Source organism: Amphibalanus amphitrite, unplaced genomic scaffold, assembly GCF_019059575.1.
Source record: "Amphibalanus amphitrite isolate SeventyFive unplaced genomic scaffold, NRLGWU_Aamphi_draft 000042F_arrow, whole genome shotgun sequence".
NCBI lineage: Eukaryota > Metazoa > Arthropoda > Thecostraca > Balanomorpha > Balanidae > Amphibalanus > Amphibalanus amphitrite.
The window spans coordinates 207859-229526 of NW_024881538.1; the positions used below are offsets into that span (position 1 = coordinate 207859).

The following is a 21668-nucleotide window of genomic DNA, read 5'->3' on the forward strand; positions in this document are numbered from 1 at the left end:
AACTTGACCTTGAAAGGTCAACTTGAAAATTTGACCTCAGGTCAAGGTCATGACCTGACCGGAAAGGGTCATGTTGCATATCAGTCGATCCGTATCGTCGAGCTGAACACATCTAAGGCGTTTTCATCGCTCTAGCATGCCTCTATCAAAAGTTATTTGCGAAAAACTGTTAGATACCATTCGTGACCTAAGATGACCTCAGGGCATAAACAAGGGTCACGGACACCATTTTCAAGTTCAGTGTGTCTAAACCACTTGTAATTCGGTGTTTGGGAGTGTGTATAATGTCTTTCATCCAAAAGAGGCGCATTTCAATTTTCTCCCATTGACTTATAATGGGGAGGTCGCAAAATTGACCTGACCTTAGGTCATCGATATCAAAATTCTGAGATATACATTTTGTACATGCTATTGCTCTTAGCAATCGCTGAAAGTTTCAAAGCGATCGGTCACTCGGTGTAGCTATGACAGACATTGCAAGTTTTTATGAGGTGAGGTCACTTCAAGTGACCTGGTGACCTGACCTTGAATGACCTTGGTCTGAAATTTTCACAACATGTGTAGAATTGATGTATGATAAGGTGTACCAAAAACGGCGGCGCTCCGCGCCGCCGTTTTTGAGATATTCGCGAAAAACCACAAGGGGGGGTGTTCAAACACCCCCCCCCAGCAGGGCGCGGGTTAAGTGATGCTATGACACATGATCAGCCGATCGTCTGCCGGCCCTCGTGCTCAGCAGTGTAGTGTTTAATATTAGACGACTTATTTCCCTCTAGTGTAGATGTCACCGACAAAAGTGTTAGTAGATGAACGGTGTCATCGAGCTGTCGGACCAACCCGCGCCACCGTTGCGCTGTGCCGCCGTGTGATGGCCGACCGGCAGGCATCGTGGCCGCCGTGCCAATGCGGCGGCGCCGCCACCATATCCAGGCTCAGGATGAGTAATGAGGCATTGTGCGGGGCGGGGCCGGGAGCAGACGGCCGACGGCACGCGCAGTGCAATTGTTAATTTGAGATATGTCGCTTTAAGGCACGTAGGCCGCCCTGCTGGCGCCTTCTGTCCCCTCTCCGCTGCCGTGCAAGTTTGCACTCGCTTTGAGCATAGTTCAAAGGTTGTGTAACGTGATGTACAAAAGGTGGGTCACGCATGACCCACGGGGGAATATCACCGACTGTCGCGCTGTGCACTTCTTAACTCGCCACGCCGTCTACCTCAAATCAATAGAAAAACAAGTGCAATTCGTACCGGGTGCCTTTTCTTCAATCATCGTGGGAGCCGGCACTGTATGCCCAAATAACACCCAACCACCACGGCGCCCCCCCCCCCCCCCGGCTCCAGTTACCGCTCCCATCACGCGGCGTAGCCCACCCTCCCCTCGTGGTGATGGGTCACGGACGGTGACCATGCCGATCGAAACACTTCCGCTGACACTCGTGACCAATCGGTACATCGTGGAAGGGGAGGGGCGTCGGTCAGCTGGTCGCTATCCCTGACCACAAGGAAGGGTTCAGCATAGATGGAGTTGAGAGATAGAGGTCTCTGGTCTTCCGGTTACTGTTATGCCCCAGTCTGGTTACTTTTTGCATAGACGAGTTTTTGCGCATTTCCCGTCTTTGTAATGGTGGAGATAGAGTGTGGACATTTGAACGGTTGCCATTGTTGTTGAGTTTTTATCTTTTGACTGTATTTCCTGCTTTCGTGAAGCTTTCCATTCATAGCTTAGGTCACACGCAATACGCATGCACAACGGGGAATTGGTGGATATATGGGTGCTTAAGCTCTACTAGATTCAGAAATGTTCTATCGGGTGTGATATTTCGCGACCATTGCTTTTAACTATTTCCGGCCCTAACACTTTCATTCTAGGTCAGTTACATCCACGGCATTTGGTTAAGCGTTGGCAACGTTGGCAACGACAGCTACTCAACGTATTCATAATGTCAAGAATGGTTAGAAACAAATGCATGCAACCTCTTTGGCTTTCACTGTCGTCTGTCAGTTAACGGCAGTCAAATCTCGACCTATGCCGTAAACTCCACTTCATGGCACTTGGCTTAGTTGTACCCAAGGACGGATTTAGCCAAACCGAATTCTGAGCCGTTTTACCAGTCATTGTGTGCTGCTGGTTCGGATTCGTATTGCTATTTGGTTTAGCGTACCGTGATATAGCCTCGCAACGGTCATGAGTCATGGGCTTTGCTTGGCTGTGGAATTAGGTTAGATTTGACCCGCTCTTGTTCTCATCCAGCTGCCTTAGAATGTTGGTGCAGGGCTGGGCTGGCTGCTCTCAAGATTGTCGGTGTACGTGAGCTGTGGGCACTTTGTCCAGTTCGCTGCCTTGTGCTGTGGTTTGTGGTTCCTGGATGGGAGTGGGTGGTATCTGACACAACCTCCCTGACTGGACGCTTCCTGAGTTTTTGATGGAATGGAACTGCTGGAATCTGACACAACCTTCCTGGACGGGCGCCACGCCCTGCCCCGAGGTCGCCGCGTGCTCGCCGGCCGCCGCGGCTGTGGCTGTTTGGTAACGCTTTAATTGGCAGGGACGCCTAGAAACCAGTTACTTATGTACTCTCTCGTAGTTAACACATATGTATGATGACAAGCATTTCATTTATCCATGTAATATATGAAACTTTTTACAGCTACGATCAGGGATGCGGAGCCGTGGAAATTTCAGACGGCTCCGGCTCCGGCTCCGGCTCCGGAGAAAAAAATCGGCTCCGGCTCCGGCTCCGGCTCCGGGTGAAATGTTATGACGGCTCCGGCTCCGGCTCCGGCTCCGAGTAAAATGGTCCGGCTCCGGCGGCTCCGGCTCCGGCGGCTCCGGCTCCGACTCAGTACATCCCCTACGCAATCAATTAAATACGGGTGGAAGAAAAATTGGATTGGTTATACGCGTTACTCTTTGCCATGACCGGCTCACCGCGTCCCCGCGCAAACGCACCTCGGAGAGAACTGGCAGAACAAAGGGCTAGGAAGCGATGGCATTGGAAACGCAGTCGCCGCGAATCGGAGTTCAGTGAACCATCGTAAGCTGACACCCGTCTCGGCTGCATTGGGGGGTGAGGGGTGGGGGGGGGATGAGACGGTGCTGGGAGTCGCAGTCCACTGCACTGGTTTGAAAACAATGGCCGTCACCTGATGACTGGTCCTCATGTTCAGGGGATGCAGTAGACGTGGGGGGGGGGGGGGAAGAGCAAACAGGAAGTTGTTTGCGTACTGTGGGATACTGGGGATATTCGGATTTTTTCATTCACTTGATGGCCCATGACGTAAGTACCATATGTTTTACTGCCTTGTACTGTCAAACCGAACTAGGTCAATTATTTTTTTTTCCTCTTCAAAAAATAAAAAGGAGCCGGAGTCGCCCCCTTTTTTGGCGGCTCCGGCTCCGGCTCCGGCTCCGGGCTATATTGTTTCACGGCTCCGGCTCCGGCTCCGGCTCCGGGCAAAATATGCCGGCTCCGGCGGCTCCGGCTCCGACTCCGGCTCCGGCTCCGCATCCCTGGCTACGATATTTTACTCGAAAACATTTCAACTGCATTCGCGCTCTGAAGCAATGATTAGACACACTTTTTTATCCAACATGTCCACGGGCATGCGTCCAAAAATAGTTCAATTCCTGCAGCTATGGACCGCGTGACACGGACCTCATGGTGCCGCCTGGTTCCCTCCCCTCTCTCCATTCCCCTCCGCCCTCTCTCCCTCCCTTGACCGCTTCCGTTGCCGTCCAGTGACCATTGATCTGTCGCTTTTGGCGTGTCGCGCTGCTGCCGGAGCCCGGGACACAGCCGAGCTGAGCTTCCCCCTCCCCCTGCTCTCCCTCCCCTCCCCTCCGCTCCTCCCCTCGGCGGCCGGACACTGCCCCCGGGCATTATCAGGCATCATACCTGACGACGGCTTCCTGCTGTGATGCGGCTGTTGTGGCGCAAACACCGCTAAATCAGGGATTATGGGTCGGTGACCGACGCCGCCCTGTCCTCGCTGTTCCCAATCCCCTGCCTCCGTTTCCCGTTGTTTCCCGCTTAGTTCCTGTCCTGCGTAGGGCTACGCCTGGACCAAAGCGCCCTTTGCCGTGGCCGTTTCAGCTAGGTTAAGTTGAATAGGGAGGAGAAGGTGCATGATGATATACCGTGAGGTTTCCGACAAACCTGGTTAGGTTTTGGTCTGCTCCAGCGGCTGTAGCTATTTATGTGGCTATGGCTATATAACGATTACTTCAAGTTGTGACCGTTACTAATGATCATCCGTCTGCGGTTTTGGTTCCAGCGGGGCCGGGTCGGTGACTGGCTTTGGTTTTACTTTTGTCTGAGTCCGCTGTCCGTCTCCTATGTCCGTACCCTCTGTCCTCTGTCCTCTGTCCCTTGTCCGTCCCATGTCCCTGTCCGTCTGACTGTCCTCTGTGTCCTCTGTATCCTCTGTCCCCGTATCCCTGTCCGTATCCGCTGCCCGTGTCTCCTGTCATGTGTCCTCTGTCCGCTTCCTCCTGTCCGTGGCTGCACCTGGGACGGCGGCGGCGACGGCACCACACACCGGCTCGGAAATTAGTTCCTGAGTTATGCAGTGGTGGTCCGCCGTCCCTCCGTCCTGTCGACGGAGGTCCCTCGGTCCGACAGCGCCGGCGGCGATAGCTCTCCGTCGCCGCGGTCGATGGCGGTAGAACGGGCGGTCCGCCGCCCCCGCCCCGCCCCCGCCCCCGCTGCCGCCCGACGCCGCTGCCGCCCGGCACGGCCCGGCGACTCCGTGCCGGCGCTGGTGGCTCGGCGGACTCGATACCCCTGATTACCATGAGCTGAACCCAGTCCCCGGGTCTGTTCCTGCATCTGTGGCCGGCGTATAGGTGGATGGATATACCTACTGTGCGACGGGCCGGGCTGTTACGGCTGAATTGTGCAATATCGCCTCGGTCGAGCGGCTGATGTGGGTTAGGGGCGGCATACGGCAGGCGCCGACTGCTCTACATAGTCGCTCTGACCGAGCAGCGGTGACCGGCTGCAGCGATTCCTCTCACTTTTATCCCAGATGGCGGATTATCCCATACCATCTGACAGTTATCACCGGAAATTATTCCTGCCACAGCCATTCCCTACTCCTGAGGATTGTCCCCTCACTGTGTGATGCTCCCCGCACTATACGTTCAATACCCAGACCTTTCACTAGTCTGGGGTGGTATGGTGCTATTGCACCACTCTGCAATGTACATTAGGGGGCGTAAGGAGATCGGGCTTGGGGCTAAACAAGCTTCGTTTGCCCACGGCCTTTCGTGTGCCTGTCGGCAGGCTAGAAATACATTAGCGCTCTGTAGCACAGTCATGCCGACTGTCTGTGAGACTGACTGACTGTTTCGTTCTGCCACTGCACGACCACTCTGCCTTTCGTGACCAGTAGCGTCTCGACCGTCACGGTCTGTGCCCTACCGTGACGTTACGTGACTGTAGCTTCACGCACCACTGAAGAAGGGGGAGGACAGTTGTGTTGTCAGGTGGGAGTACGGACTGGATGCTGTTAGAGACAGTGGATGTATCTCTGGAATGAGCTATAACAGGTTTTCGACTTTGAGGGATTACCAACCGGTATGTCAGGACTCAGGAGGCTCGTGGTTCTTGCTGGCAGTCATCTCTATGGCAAAGGCTGGATGAGCTCACTCTATTCGCTGATTGTTGTTCGTTATTTTTATGTTGACGATGAATAAAAATGGCCATAAGATCATGTTTTAAAAAAATCATTTCTGATGCATCATTTCATACCTCCTCCGATAAGGACGCTGATATTAGTCATACTGATAACGATTAAGCTTGAATGTGTTTTTATCGCAGGTCAATACACCTCACTAATGTCATTGTTGGCTGATATAACGATGACGCGTTAATCATACCCACTTGATCCTTCCCCTCTGCTCAGTCAACCCACGACAGCTATTAAAACGGAGTGAAGCTGATTCAATACCAGTCCCCATTGTACACGTACTCGGCACAGAAACCTATCAGCTCTCTGTCTGAATTGCATTGTCTGTCGGTTAGAGTTAGTAAAATCTTCCCAGAAGCCGTGCAGAAATGTAGCTTACTCAGAACAAGACATGCAGTGCAGTGTGCGAGTACCGTTGTGTCGTCATTTTCCTTTGTGGGGCTAATCTGGTACTGGTAGGCGGTTGGGTGCAGTTGGCCGCTACCTAACCGTGCACTGAGGCTCCAAATGCATTGAATAATTGAAATGGTCTGCATTTGATGTGACAAAGAAGTCACTGAGCATTACAACGTGCAATCTGTTTTATTAATCTGTTCTTGCCAAACGTTAGTGACTAAATCCATTTTGCTCATGAACGTATGCAAAGGAAATATCCTTTGTGAAATGTGTGTTTTTTTTTTAGGCTGCTGTTATTTATTTTTGTTTACTCTAGATTAGAACTCTTCTGCACACGCGTATGACATAAATGGCCTACATTTATGTCCCATATGATTATGACTACTATTTAGCTGACAATGTAAGTGACCACACTTAAACAGGCTCGAGTTCCGTTTCGGGGAGGGAGTCTATTAGCGTCTCTATTTTACGACTCGTTCGCACGTTATTTTCTTGCAGTCACATCTCAGTGAGCCCCGATAACAGTACTATTTTCACCAACCGGTCACGCTGTACGCACCACACACTGCACTGAGTACTCTGTCGCATGTCTCACCTTCCTCACCGGCGCTTCGGGGCTGCGGGATGGAGGGAGAGGCTGTCCCCAAGCATGTTCACATCCCTGTCGAGGTCACCAGGTCATGCCCGGGCTCGTGAAAGGTCGCCCCTGGCCCGCCCGGCGTACCGACTGAGATGGGATCGAGTTCTGGCGTGCTGGACGAAAGTGAAAGGTGTGCGGCGCGCAGGGCGCTCGATACGGTAGACCTCATTGGGTATGCTCGCGCCGCGCCAGACACAGAGCTTACTGCGACGGCTGGTGGGGCGATAGTACACAATTGTCACTTCCTGGCTTTGGTAACGGCTCTGTTCGGTGCGGGACTATCGATCTTGGGGCTATTTTGGTGCCGAAATTGTTGGCCGTTGTTTTTCTTTGTGCTAGTCTGCGCCTCGGCACGGTCTGTGCCACGTATTGGATGTTCGCCAGCTCTGCCTGAGCTGCTGACGAGCGTAGGTGTCGTCTGGGTGGGATCTGGGTGCTGCTGAATGCGTCTTTTATTGGCCGTGGTGGCCAATGTTGTCGCCGAGCTGAGTCACCCAAAGTCCAAATCATCCTGACTGGTTGGCTGTGGGGCGTGGGCAAATACCAAGAAGAATCCCTGGCATCCAAATTGTCCATTTATTGGACTCTTTCATTTATCGTCTATTTATTGGACAGATGCAGGGACGGTGACGGTAAGAGAGGCAGTCATTTATAACGTCCAGCCTCCCTGGCTCCCGTCCCATCGCGGGCCAGGCCGCTGAGATACCCCTTCCCCAATCTCGGACCGACTCGCAGCGCCTCTTGCGCTTGCATGAATAATGAATCGTGATACTCACGTCACACAACTGATTTAATGTGCGTGGAATGCTTCCCAAAAGCTATCGCGCATGAATAATTCATCAGTCTCTAGTCTGCCAGTTTATGTGAGTGTCTTAAATTGCCCTATTCGTTCCATTTTTGTTCTTCCCGGCCCACTGGTGCCGGATGGGTCGTGTGCTAGTGGTCATATCTGGTCCTAGAATAGCCTGATGGGCCATGTCCAGGTGGCCAGTTCCAGTTCGGACCGGAATGGTAGGCGGGATGGCCGGCGGCGACCGGTCGAAGCCCCATATGGTGTCCTGGTGGGGCGCAGGGAAGCCTGGGAATAGTCGGCTGTGCGGCTCGCTGGTCCCCGCCCCGGTCCGTTTCTGGCCTGATTCCTCCGTCTCCAGCCCGGCCCTCCCCTGGCTCCAGCCCGCCCCCACCTCTGGCTCCAGCCCGTCTCCTTATTACGGCCCGCTCCCGCTCCCCACCCTGTCTCTAGCCCCGCCCCCACCTCCCCCACCCGTGACTGCCAGACAGGTGTGCGCTGTCTATTTTTGCTGGTTTGTTACCGGGCAGACAGGAGCGCCGGGCAGCTGCAGAACATTGTGTGCTCTGTAAATCGCCCACCCGCATCACCGTTGTGTGCAATTGTGCTTTCCGGTGCCTCATTTGTAACGTTTGTAGTTGCAACCGCGACTAGCATTTTCATTGTTTTGTTGTTATTCAATGCTGTGTTCAGAGCGGTGGGTAACAACAACAAACTGTGACGTAACATTTTAATGCATTGTTAGCTTGGTTTGCCATCCAGAAAAAAAAAATGCTTAGGTTCAATGTGACTGATCTTTAGTTATACTCAATATCGCAACGGCCCTGAAATATGGGAACATCTAACCGCGAATTTGTGGAGTCTGGACATAATTCCTACGAGCGTCTAGCACGCCGTGATTGCATGGCCTCGCAGCCAAGCCACGCGTCGTAAATCTTGGCCATAACCTAGTGGACCTTGTCTGCAGCAACTGATTAAGACTCTACAGAATGGGTCTGGCTAAGTCCCAGCCACCCGCCGGCTGTTGTGGTTCTCATCGTGGCATGAGGTGGCTACATGAGTGTGCTGTGTGCAGTGGGCAGTTTTGACAATGCTCTGCAGACAAAGGTGCGGTGGATTGCGATTGAATACCGTCATCCAAGCTGGCCTCACTTTCGTTTCAACCTGACTTAACGTTCTGGTCCCACCTGATCATAACTGGTCGTGCCTTGATCCTGCTGGTTGCCACGACAGGGCCAAGTTTCAGGGGACTCACCAACCGTTACCAAAGTCCAAATTTGTCAACCTCTGCCGCAAAAGCGTTTACCCGAACGTTAAAACTACTGTGTGGCAATGGAGTGTGGCCATCAACTCTGGATTAGCGGCACATCAACACCGTAAACCAACATTGAACGTCGCGTTACTCAGCTAAGTCGTGTGTCCAAATACGTGCCCGGGGCTGTGTGTCAAGGATCAGCTTCGTTGGGCAAGTTTACCTCCGGGCTTACACTGCTGCAAACTGTGGCTGCTAGGCTGCAGAACTTGCAGTGGGCCTGGCTTCACCGGCTGAACGGCTGCCTTTGTATCTGTGTGTGCTCGCGTGTCGGCAGACGGGGCCCGGCGCCGCCCTACGCCCAACTTTGAAGGCTGATGGGGAGGAGGGGTGGGAGCGACGCCCCTCGCGTGGCCACCGTTCATTGGGGAGGGTGGGCTGAGGTGGGGGAGGCTCACGTTGGCTGATTCACCCGTTCCGTCATTACACGTAGTGAGGGATCAGACCGAAATATGGGGGCCGGACCGGGCAGTTGCTGCCACCAACGCTGCAGCTTTTCATAGTTGCCTGACATGCGGCGATTCCTGTGCTCGTTTTTCAAACTTCATTTAGCCCTCTGTTCAAAGGAAAGTGTCCCCCGGATCAGCTGCAACCATGCTGATCACTTTTAATGGACAAATGGATGCTAGTCACTGCATCCATTTATCAGTCCATTTGTTCACTCATGCGTTGTACCGTTTGATGAATGCAGCCGACGCTCGCTGTTCACTATTAGGAATTAGGATCGATTACATGCCACCGCCCTTATGTATTGACAATCAAGAGCAATCCACAATCGGCGTGGCGATTACACTCCGAGTCCGAGCTGGTTGAAGATAACACAAGAAATAGGTACCTACACAAGAAAACGCACACACTTACGGATACGAAATACACAACGCGAACGCCGAACACGCACATACTTGGTGTAACCAGCACGAAGCCGCGTTCATAACTATGTACACACAGACTCGTTTGCCTTTCATAGTCCAAGAGTCATGAGGCTAGCTACTATGGCTACTCTGGCTAGGCTTAAGCCCCTTTTTTACAGCACGGGCAAATCTGGCTGGAGGCAACTGCGTTAGCTCGAGGGGGAGAGTATTTAGGAGCGCCGCGGCACGGTAGGCGAATCTACGTTTTCCGGTCTCTAGTCGGGGTCGCGGTAAGTGGAAAAGGTGGTCTTGGCGAGTAGACCTTGCTCGTGTTTGGGAATTTTTGGAAAATAGGGTCGCGATCTCCTCGGGTTCACCTCTCTGGATGGCCTTGTGCGCCGTGATAAGGGTATGGTATTCAGCCATTGTTTTAGGTGCCATCCAGCCGAGTTGGTCCCGGAGATGGGAGACATGATCAAATTTACGGCGACCGAAAATGACTCTAGCGGCAAAGTTAAGAATTTTCTGAATGCGATCGAAGTTCTTTTGGCTACCATTACCAAATACGGAGAGACAGTACTGGATCCGTGACATGACGAGAGCCACCACTAGTGTCTTGGTGACACCGTCGGGGAGGTAGTGGCGGACATGGGAGAGGCCAATTAGGAGACCCGTGCATCGGCGACTGAGCTCGGACACATGCGCGTCCCAGGACAGGGTGCCGTCGAAGATAACGCCCAGGTTGCCCACCTGCTTGCATGGCACTAGCTTGGTGTCGCGAAAAGAAACGGTGAAAGCAGGTATGCTTCTCAAATTTTGCCGACTGCCGAAAACCATGAGCTGAGTTTTAGCAGTGTTTACTTTAAGAGCATTTGCACTGAACCAATGGTCGAGAGACGCCAGTGACGCTTCCAAGCGCGAGATGAGTCCCCTAAGGTCGTTTAAAGGGCCACTCACCAACAATTGAGTATCATCAGCGTACTGGAAGACTGCTGCATCCTCAGAATAAAGTGATAGATCATTGGAAAATACCGTGAAGAGTAAGGGACCGAGTGCCGAGCCTTGAAAGACGCCCATAGAGTTGGGGAGAGGTTGTGATAATACCCGGCGACCGGACTCGTCCTTCAATGACACACTCTGTGTGTGACCCTGGAGATAAGCGGCGAACCAGGATGTCTCTATGCCGTGCATTGCCAATTTAGCGAGTAATAACTCATGGTTGATGACATCAAAACATTTGCTTAAATCAATAAGGCATAGCATAGAGACATCCCCCCTATCGGTGGCGGCCAGGATTTGGTCACTGACGGACAGAAGTGCTGTCTCAGTTGAGTGCCGGGGTCGGAAACCGTGCTGGGTATTGGCCAGAAGATGGTTTTGGGAGAGATAGCGATAGAGCTGTTTGTGAATGACTCGCTCGACCACCTTCATAATGACAGGTACTAAGGAGATAGGTCGGAAATTAGTGGGATCAGATGGGTTTCCAGACTTGAAGATGGGGTGAACTATAGAGTGTTTCCAATGAAAGGGGATATCGGACCTTGAGATGCAAGTGTTAATGATGTGAAGGATAACGTCACCGATAGATGGGAAAGCAGTTTTCAGCATGCGAATGCAGACGCCATCAGACGCACAGGCGGCAGAATTGCGCATATTGAAAACGGTGTGACCGAGTTCACCGAGAGAGATAGGTCTGGGCTTAAATCTACCGGTTACGACACGCGGCAAACGGCCAATTTGCTTAACAACTGGATTTTGGTCACGGATCTCTGTAGCGACGCGGGGACCCACAGAAACGAAAAAAGAATTTAAAACGTCAGCCGATACATCAGGTTGAACACTAGGTCCGTCTTTCTTACCAGCCACAACCGACCTAATACTTTTCCACACCTTGTTGGGACCCCGCCCACTAATCTCTCTGTGAAGTTCGCCGCGTCGGTCTCGTCGCACTGCGGCCCGGACAGTTCGGTTTAAGTCTTTGTAAACCTCCGACTTTCTACCGAACTGCTGTAACGCGGTACGACGTTGATCCATGATTTTAAGTGTGGCGGGGGTAACTGGTGGTGCTGTAGGATTACGGATGGTAATATTCTTTATAGGTGCGTGATCGTCAAAAATCGGCAGAAATTCGGTCAGGAAAGCATCCCACTGGTCACTTACGTTCGTGGCACTAAACACGCCCTCCCAATCGGCAAACATCAGGTCAGAGTTCAGGGCATCGACATCTATACGGTTGATCGAGCGGGATTGAACAACTGTAGGATTTTTGCGCTGTTTCGGAACGTTAATAGACACACGAAGGAGTTTGTGTGGGCTGAAGTGGCAAAAGGATGCAGAGCAATCACGCACAAGCTCTCTATTTTTAACCATACAGACGTCTAGCAACGAGCCGGAAGTGTACGTTGGAACGGTTACAAGCTGCTCAAGAGAATAATTCGATAAAAAGTCACTGAGGTGTACACGCGCACGAAAACTCTCCTCCTTCAACATATCACAGTTTAAATCGCCACAGATCATAAATGGAATCTTGGGAAAATCAATTAATACACGCTGTAACTGCGTCTCGAGGTCCGAAAAGTCAGCTCGCAGAGCGGCATCGGTCTGTCGGGGCGGCCGGTACACAGAGCAAACAATTAACTGGCGATTTCGTTCGAGCTTGAACAACATCCACCGGGTTTCCAGGAGACTGCCGGGGTGCGGGGATGTGCTCGGTTTGATGGTCACAGTTTTCATATCCGTTTTTGACAGTACGGCGACCCCGCCGTAGCCGCTGCCGTCTGGTCGGTCGACTCGGCTGAGAGAGTAGCCGGGAATCACGAGAAGTCGATTTGGAGTAGAAGGGCGCAGCCAGGTCTCGGCCAGGAGGCAGGCGTCGAAATCGTGACGGTTTAGTTCTTCGGTGAGTTCTAGTAGTTTTGGCTTCAGGCTTTGAATGTTCAAAACGCCGATCAAAAGACCGGTGTTTGCTGTCTTTGTGAGCCGGCGGGTTTCCGAGATGGTGAGTCGGGCCGGTTGGGTGAGGGTTCTGTGACTGGGCTCCTCTGGTGCGCGGGTCGTCGCGCGGTGCTGCCGGCCGGACCCACATACGACACTGATTGATTGGTGTGCGTGAGCTCTGGTACGGCGGATCAGGTGAGACAGACGAGGGGGTAGGCTGACCCTGATCCTCTCGGTGACGTCACTAGTCGCGTCGTCCCAGCAGAGCAGTCTGCGGACTGCCAGCAGCTGTTCCCGGTCATACTTGGTGTTAGTCCTGACATGGGTTTGTGGACGCTCTACACGGCGGGGTAGAACCCCAGCGTCCGAGGCGGCCGGCTGATAGCCGCAGCCCCCTCCTCCTCCCCTGGCGCGTCTGGCCCGCCGTCCACCACGACACCCGCGGTGAGCGGGCCGGCGGCAGCGGGCCGGCGGCCGGCGGCAGCCCTTGCGCTAAGCCTAACCATTGATCGTGAATTGTGCGGATCATGCATTGCTGGCAGCCTCAGTGCATAGCTGGAATGTTGGGGTGACTTGCTCCGTGGTGTAAAGGACCGGGGAAGGGAGCCGTGCCAGGGTGGGCTCCGGCCCGGCCGTGGCTCAGCTCCTGTCAGGTGCTTAGGCCGTGGCCGGGCGATGTTCGTGCGATGGCCGGGCGATGGTCTGGCGATATTCGGGCGATAGTCAGGCGATGGTGAGGCAACAATTCAGGCCGGGTTCGGGTGTCAGGATGACGGCCTGCGTATGGACAAACTCAAACGCCATACTGTCTACAGCCTGTAGGCACGTCGTTAGAAAGTGGCTGAAAACCGGTCTCCCGTTTTATTTTTACATCACAGCCGGCTTACAGCTTGTCGCGCTGGCTTTCAGTAGACACCTGCACTCGTATTGTCCATGGAATGGGCGTGAACCTTCTCTGACTGCTGTATCTTGTCGCCTCTGCTGTCACGGAATCCTTCGACAGAGGGAGACTCTAAGCTCCGTGGCAGTGTTCGTGACGATCTTCGTGACCTCGGTGTCATTCGTGACCAATAACATCTGCCGTAACTGGGTGATGAAGTGGCCTTGGCTGTCCGAGCCAACTGCATTGGTCGCTGCGAGCCACCATCCTACTAGGTCCACTACATTGGCGTCCAGGGTTGCTTGGGCTGATGTTGTTGCACTGCAGGCAGCCGTGCCCCTCATGGATTGCAGTGGCGGTTGGGGCTACTGAGTCTATTTTAAGTATGTCGTGACTGTGCTAGACAGTGGTCACTGCAGTGTGGTAATAAGGTGACATTGCTGGTGGTGGCTAGGGGTGGGGACGGGGCGGGCTTTTGATGGAGTAGAGCAATGGCTACTTGCTTTGGTCATGATACAGATAGTCAAGGTATGGAGTAGAGCAATGGCTGCTTGCTTTGGTCTATGGCACAGATAGTCATGGGTACTGGGTCGGAGCAGGGCTAAGCTTTTCAGTAACTGTCGCATTCTGGGTATCAAATACAAAGAGATATCACTCAAGGATGAGTCTTTGCTAAAGTCGCGCTTACGTTGTTAGGGCGCCTTTTTATTTCACTGTTCTGTTAGCCAGCGAGTCATGATTAAAAGTGTCGCAAACCAGCCAATGACATAAGCCACTTTTGATTCAAGCCGCTTTTTTCTGAGTCATGTAGTGTATGAATGAACGCACCACTGACTGTGCCCTCTGTCTTCTTCCAGACGTGCACACGTTGGACACGATGCACGCGCTCTGCCTACCACTGGGAGCGTCCGCCTCGCTGCTCGTCATGTTCTTCTTCTTCGACTCGATGCAGCTGCTGTTTGCCATATGCACTGCAGGTAAGGTCGCAGACACCCTTGCAAGTTGCAGACACCCTTGCAGACACCCTTGACACCCTTGGTCGCAGTCACCCTGCTTGCTCAGGGTTCTGGGCTATGTTATGTTGGTGGGGATGAGGGAAGGAAGTGAGCCTCATGTGTTGTAACTGTCTATTGTCAAACTGCTTTGAAATGTGTCTTACTTGTTGATTTTGTCCTCAACCTCTTTACGTACCTGTCTTCCAAGCACCTGTGAGAATATCCGATGGGGTAAGGGCTCCGACTATCTCTATGGTGTACCGTTGTCTTCGATTTTCCGCATCTGTTTTGTGACAGGTGTTTGAATTCGGAATGTGTTCCCAAGTTTGCCGTGTGTCCCACAGTGTGCTGTGTGGAAAAGGGTAGTCAATCTAAATCTTTGCTCATAGTACCCTGGTTGACCCCCGCCTGTAATGCCGGGTATATCGATTCTCCCTCTCAATCTCTACCATTGTGCTCGGCTGGTTGCTCTGCTGATCTTTGGCATCCCTCACTCCCAACATTTAGGATCTTTCACCCGTAGTCACACTGCTCCGCGGGGTAAACTCCCCTCACTCGCACAAGTCCGGCTCCAAAGGGGCGGACACCACACCGGACACACACTCACAGACACGGAAGGCGCCGCTGCTCGGACACGGAAGGCGCCGCTGATCGGACATGGGTGTTTCCCTCCCGATCGAGACCGTCTCCGGCTTATTTGTCCCACATTGATCTTTCGGGTGGGCAGAGGTGACCGATAAAGGTGGTGTCCAACCCGATAGTCAACTGTGAAGTTAGCTCTCTATTACACCCGTGGGAAGTGTTTGTGAACTGTTATTTCGGAGTATGTGTTTGTTTGATAGCTGTGATTCCGTCAATGTTGCCACTAACTATGCCTACTTAGGTCGCTGTTTCGAGCCTTGGTCGGTTGTCAAGCTGCTCATTTTAGCTGTTAAGTAGTGGAGAAATATCACCCTCATTGACAGGGTGTCTACCTGGGCTCATTGCCTCTGGACTCACGTTACACGGTATGTTTCGGGCTGCAAATATGAGAACTTTCCGGTACCTTTCCCCCTGTCAATGTAGTCTGTAACTTGGGTCATACCGTCCAATTACTGCGCTGGGTTCGCTCGCTGACATTTTCCGACGGTAATGGAGCCTGAATAGGGCGATGACTCAATGGGTGAATGGATGAATGCAACGGGTCTTTTCTACGCTGCATAGTCGCGTTTATGCATGTCGATGTAAACGCATCTTTCATGCTCGTTCGCAAGATAAATGCGTGTGAACGAGCAGCATTCAGATGATACATGTCATGACTGTTTTTGTACAATGTCGGTCCACATTTTACTCTCGCTAACTTATCCAGACCATTTTTGCTAAATGTCAAGGTTGACATACATGTGCTCGTCATTTGGCTGTCAACTGCTCGGTGACTACCTCGGTGTAGCTGAATCACAGGCTATATTGCAAGTATTTGTGCTAGGTGGCTGCATTGTGCCGTTCGTTGATCGCGATCAATGATAATAGGCAGCTGTTAGAGGGAATAACATGAGCCTTTGTCTTGCATCAAGTCAAGTCACGCTGTGTAGGGCCCATGCCCACACATTCCCTCATACATACTGAGGACTGGCTTTGGTGAACGACGGAGGCCGATGAACAGTAGCGGCGGCGCTCGGCCAAACCTCCCAGCCATCACATTCCTGCCTTCCTCAGCCGGTCTCCCTCGGCGTGTTGCCTGTTCGTGATGGCGGCCTGGTATTTCCTCAGTGGTCGTCGGCCGGTCGGCACTCCTGTAATAAAGCCGAGAATCGGACGGAGCTAGTCTAAGTATCGGGTGGCAGCGGGAATAGGATTTCTTTGTTCGCTAGTGCGTTCGTTTGTTTTGTTTTCATAATCAATTTCTGAAAGAGAGCGTCTTGTGAATGTATGTTGGCTTTGTTCGGTTTGATGACCGAACCGAACAAACGTTTTGATGACCCACTTCAGAAAAGGTAGCACCGATAGATTCGCTCCCAACGTGATACTTCTCTTATCTGCATACCTGATCTAGGAGCTGTTTAATTCAAATAGGACCACTAAAGTGCCGATAACTCAGTGATATGTGGATGATGTTATCATTTAGATATGATAACATCTGTTCATGTCACCTGCGTCACGGTTCAACGATGTGCTGTGAATCATTGACGCTGTGTTTTGCCACGGACCGTATCATCGGCAGACTGTTTTGTCTATCTGGCCGTCCTTGACCGGCGCGGGGTGTGAGCCAGTTCGCCTGGCGTCGCTGTGATGCCGGTTTGGCTAGTTTGGCCGGCATTTAACGCCATCGTTCTGTACACTGTATGCACGACAGAATGGAGTGTTTGATGCAATTCACACGGCGGTTGGGGGCTGTCGTAACTCGTAATGGGATGGACCGTGCCTTGCCTTCCCGCGAATGGCTATGGCCCTGTCCCGAGGCTGTTGTATGCCGTCCGTCCGTCCGTCCGTCCGTCCGTTCGTTCGTCCGTCCGTCCGTCCGTCCGTTCGTCCGTCCGTCCGTCCGTCCGTCCGTCCATCCATCCGTTCATCCGTCTCTCCGTCTATCCCTCTGCCCGTTTATCCGTCTGCCTGTCTGTCCGTCTATCCGCCCGCCCGTCCGTCTATCCATCCACCGCCTTGTCCGAGTTCATCGGTCGCCCGGTGGGCTCTGCCCCAGTCTGCCCGCCTAACGCCTCCAGCCGTACCGCTGCACTGTGCAGAATACCGACTGTAGTATCAGCTCCGCGAGCTGAGAGATAAGTGGGTGTCGCACGAGATAGGTCACTGGGCTGGCGCGCCGAGTGCGGATGAGCCGTTATGTAATGATGAAAGCGCGATAATGCGCGCGTATGGAACTTGATTGGCTGGTTGGCCTAGTCTGTGATAAATTTAACATTTCGTCACACAATCTACACTTCTGTCGCAAAGTTTTGCTGGAAGAAGGTCTCTGATTGCGGCCGGAATTCCAATTTGTGGCTTTTGTGAGAAATAACTGACGTTACATCTCTAGCATCAGACGATCACATTCTCACGCCCCCACGCGCCGAAGTCTTTCATCTCTGAACACCGTCAAGCTGACTGACAGATCGAGCTGGGTTGAGTGACGCGCCTGTAACGCCGCCCGTCACGGCGGTCACAGTGACGCGTGCGGTCAAACCGTTGCGTCACGTGCCGTTAACCTCTCCCCACATCCACCACTCCACGCGTTCCCTCATACACCAATCTGCCTGGCCTGCTTTGTGTACCGCGATCATGCAAAAAAGTAAAACATACGACAGTTACCGCCCCCCCCCTCATCCACCCATCCATCCTCTCCCCCTCCTTTCCTTTAACCCGTACACCAATCTACCTGGCCAGCTGTGTGTGCCGTGATCAGTTGGGATCCAGGTGGTCTGTCCAGGTGCGTCCTCTCTCGTCCGACCGGCCGACTGCCGCCCCTCGGTGTGGTTAGCGCTGAGGCGTGACGGCGGTGCCGCCGCCACCGGACGCCCCCACCGTGATGGCCTTGGCTGCGGGCGTGGTCCGTGGTCCGTGGCGTCGTGGTCCGTGGTGTCGTGGTCCGTGGCGTCGTGGTCCGTGGTCCGTGGCGTCGTGGTCCGTGGTCCGTGGCGTGGTGTGGTCCGTGGCGGTGAAGTCGGAGCGGCACGTGCTCGGTCGAACACAGCTCGACCTCCGAGTTCCGACCTACCGCGATGGGACACTGCCCTCAGTACGGCAAACCGCGAATTTGAATGGTTTACAGTTGTTATCCATGCTGCGGTTCCGTGTGACTAGTGCGTGGACCGGAATCCGAGTAGAGACTCTCATAGCGGACAGTGGATGCTGTTTGTCCGAATTAGCTGACCCGCGCGGGTAAGACTGATGCCCAGACCGACAAACAATAGCCAATCTCAGATAAATCCTGGGGATGCCGTTTCCGTTCATCTTCATTACCGAGTGGCATATGACCTTTGGTTGGCGGTTATGTTTCCTGCGATGGAACCAGCTCGGTGGTTGCTACCCGCAGCGGTAGGAGAGCTCAGAGTTTCGAGATCAGCCTCGCCCTGTTTCGGTTCTCGCTCGGCCGACGCTCGCCCGGGGCTGGCGATTACCTCCATTTGTGACTGGCTCCGAGCTGGTGCCGCCGCGTCGCCAATGACACTGAATGACGGTCCTGATGCCTGGTGCGACACACTGTGACAGGGCGGCTGGGGAGCTCTGACACCCCCGCCCTGGATGAGTGAGAGAGGGACTTTGGGGCACAAACCGGTTACCTGTCCCCGGCCCACTTATATCGTGTTTGCCTAATTTCTGCCTTATCTAGGTCCCGTTTACCAGAATCCTTTATTCGCTTCATACTCGCCTCACCCATCTCACCTTCTATTTTTACTCATGTTCAGTCTCGCTGTCCCATTTTCTAATATCCCGCCTCTCAGCGGCTTTGGCACTGTGCTGAAGCCTCTCTCATCTGTTGGAGTCGCCGGCGGCCGGTCGGAGTGTCCGCTTCAGCCGATATTGCCCGACTCTGGTCCGGTTTCAGCTCTCATCTCACACAGCCATTGGGGTGGTATAGCCAGACCGGTTCGCCACGGGGCGCGGTCAATATCAGTGACCGCGGCGGCGCACCGCGGCGAGACTTATGGTGCTGAGAGCTTGGGTCCAAGCTAGGTGCTATCGTATAGTATCTTAGCTAGATTGCAGTGAGATGCTATATGCTGAGAGGACGGCGATACGTCTGACCGATGATCAGAGGTGGTGTGGTCAATGGTCACTGATCAAATACCGTAGCTGACCGATGAGTATCCCTGCCCTCGGCCCTGCGCTCTCACCGTCAAGTGGAGAGGAGATATGACATCATGAGCCATGCCACTCACTTTGTGTTTATCCGACCGAGGCCGGATGAATGCAGGCTGGCTGCCCTGCGGCAGACCAGACGCATCCATTCGCCACCGTCTAATGGCTGTCCCAACCGCCTCATTCCCCGCCACGCTGTGGCTGTCCCACTGTCCCAACCTTCCCATTCCCAACAGTACCGGTGATGTCCAGGTCAGGCGGCCAGGGTGCCAGTCGGCCGCTCTTCCTCTCCAATCGATCGGCAGAGGTGTGTCCCGTGGGCGCCCTGCGTCTCTCCCTGCGGCCCGGCCCGCGCGTCTGGCCTATACCGTGTAGGCCGCGGCTGATGAGCTCCGGTTGGCCATTACTGAGTGGGGTGGGGCCGGCGTCTGTCGCCGGGGCTGCAGCGCTGCTGCTCTCGCTACTCTCTCTCTCTCTCTCTCTCTCTCGCTCTCGCTCTCGCTCTCGCTCTCGCTCTCGCTCTCGCTCTCTCTCTCTCTCTCTCTCTCTCTCTCTCTCTCTCTCTCTCTCTCTCTCTCTCTCTCTCTCTCTCTCTCTCTCTCTCTCTCTCTCTCTCTCTCTCTCTCTCTCTCTCTCGCTCTCGCTCTCCTCTCTCCTCTCTCTCTCTCTCGCTCTCGCTCTCGCTCTCGCTCGCTCTCTCTCTCTCTTTCTCTCGCTCTCGCTCTCCTCTCTCCTCTCTCTCTCTCTCTCTCTCTCTCTCTCGGAGGTGGTAGAGTTCGGGGACGCTATCGATCGATCTGTTCAGCCAACTAACCAACCTACGGATGGAACAGGGCGCAGCAGCAAGGGAAGGGATGAAGCGGGATGGGATGGGACAGCATGGGATAGCACTGAGAAAAATCCTGACTCCGCATGACACCCCCAGGGGGAGTTCACCAAAACGACACCCCAAAACTCCCAGGTGGTACTCCTCATTACACCCCCTCTAAAACTCTCCATTACACCCCAAAACTTCCCTCGAGAAACTCTCTGTAACTCTCCCTACCGTTTTAGAAAACTCTTCATTACTCTCCTTTACCCTATCAAAACAAACAACATACTCCCTGAAACTCTCTTCCATTACTCTCAATGACTCTCCTACTGCCTCATAATTACTCCCGATTACTCCATTCCATGATTCCCCAAAACTCCGTTTACAGCTTCATGGTATACCTCTTGTTACTCCCCATCAAACTCACCCAAACTTCCCATCACTCCACTCCAGCCCCTCCCCCCCCCCGAAAATAAATATTGGACGAATAGCGTAACCACCCAAAGCTCGTGTACCGAAGCACAGATAAAAAATATATTTCAAGAAATGTGTATTCATAGTCCGGGGCGGTGGGAGGCTTAAAAAAAAAAATTAACATACGCTTTCGACATCCCGCCACGGCACGCTTTCCGGGGATCTCACTCCATATGCTTCACGGTCGCGAGTTTTGATGTTAAGAATCCAAAAGGCGGCCTACCACAGCAGGAATGCTTGGTGTGGTGGTGCCGCTACCCTACCACCTCCTGGGCCTCGACGAATACTGCGTCTTCTTCGTCCGGCTCTCCTTTCACGATGGTGGGATGGATATTTTGCTGGCCTCCGTTGGCTTCCGACGTGTCTTGCGGGATGCGCTGCAGGCTCTCCAGCTCATCCCCTGCAAAATGTTAATAACCATGAAATTATAGGTACCCTTAACATTGCGTGGGAGGAAATGGAGGGGAAAGAAAAAAGAGAAGAAGGGGAAATAATGAAGGAGAAAGGGAGGGAAGGAGAGGAGGGATGAAGGAAGGAAGGAAGGAAACAGGAAGGAAGGGAGGGATAGAGGGAGAAAGAAAGGGAGAGAGAGGGGAGGGAAAGAGGGAGTGAGAAAGGAAGCGAGGAAAGATGGAAGGAAGAAATGAGGGAGGACACTGAGAGGTAGGCAGATGAGACAAGATGGACGAGACGAGACATACGCGACCTGACGTGTTGGCACTGATACTGCATTTCGGCACATGATGTCAAAATAATGAAAGCAAGAGATTGCAAAGTTAGCATACTTTTTATGCACTACAATTTTGATAAAGTTAAGTTTCAGTGAAAGTCTAAAGGGCAAGTTAACAGCCTCCATCTTAGTTGCAGACACAGTAGGGCAATGCTATAAAACGTACCTACTTGAACGCTCAAAAAGTTGAGCAGGTCGCTAAAAAAGCTAAGGACGTTATACGCTGCATAGGTAACCATGTTAACATTAAAGAACGAATTCAATTATGAACACTTTCTAAAAACATACAACAATTTAGAAAAATTTTTTATTTAAACATGCTGGTTTGTCGGTGGTTTTCATCATTCATGGGCAGTGGCAGTGGTAGGTAACTGATTTTTTTTCTATATA

The 21668-nt window shown here is 53.0% G+C and overlaps 1 protein-coding gene across 2 annotated transcripts in view; it reads left to right on the top strand.

Moving 5' to 3' along the window:
- LOC122375920 (signal peptide peptidase-like 3) overlaps positions 1 to 21668 on the top strand; it is a 56323-nt gene that overhangs the window by 13913 nt on the left and 20742 nt on the right. For both annotated transcript variants that reach the window (XM_043355513.1, XM_043355506.1), the window contains exon 5: positions 14353 to 14472. In XM_043355513.1, the coding sequence (XP_043211448.1) occupies positions 14353 to 14472 (120 nt within the window). The remainder of the gene's footprint in view (positions 1 to 14352; positions 14473 to 21668) is intronic.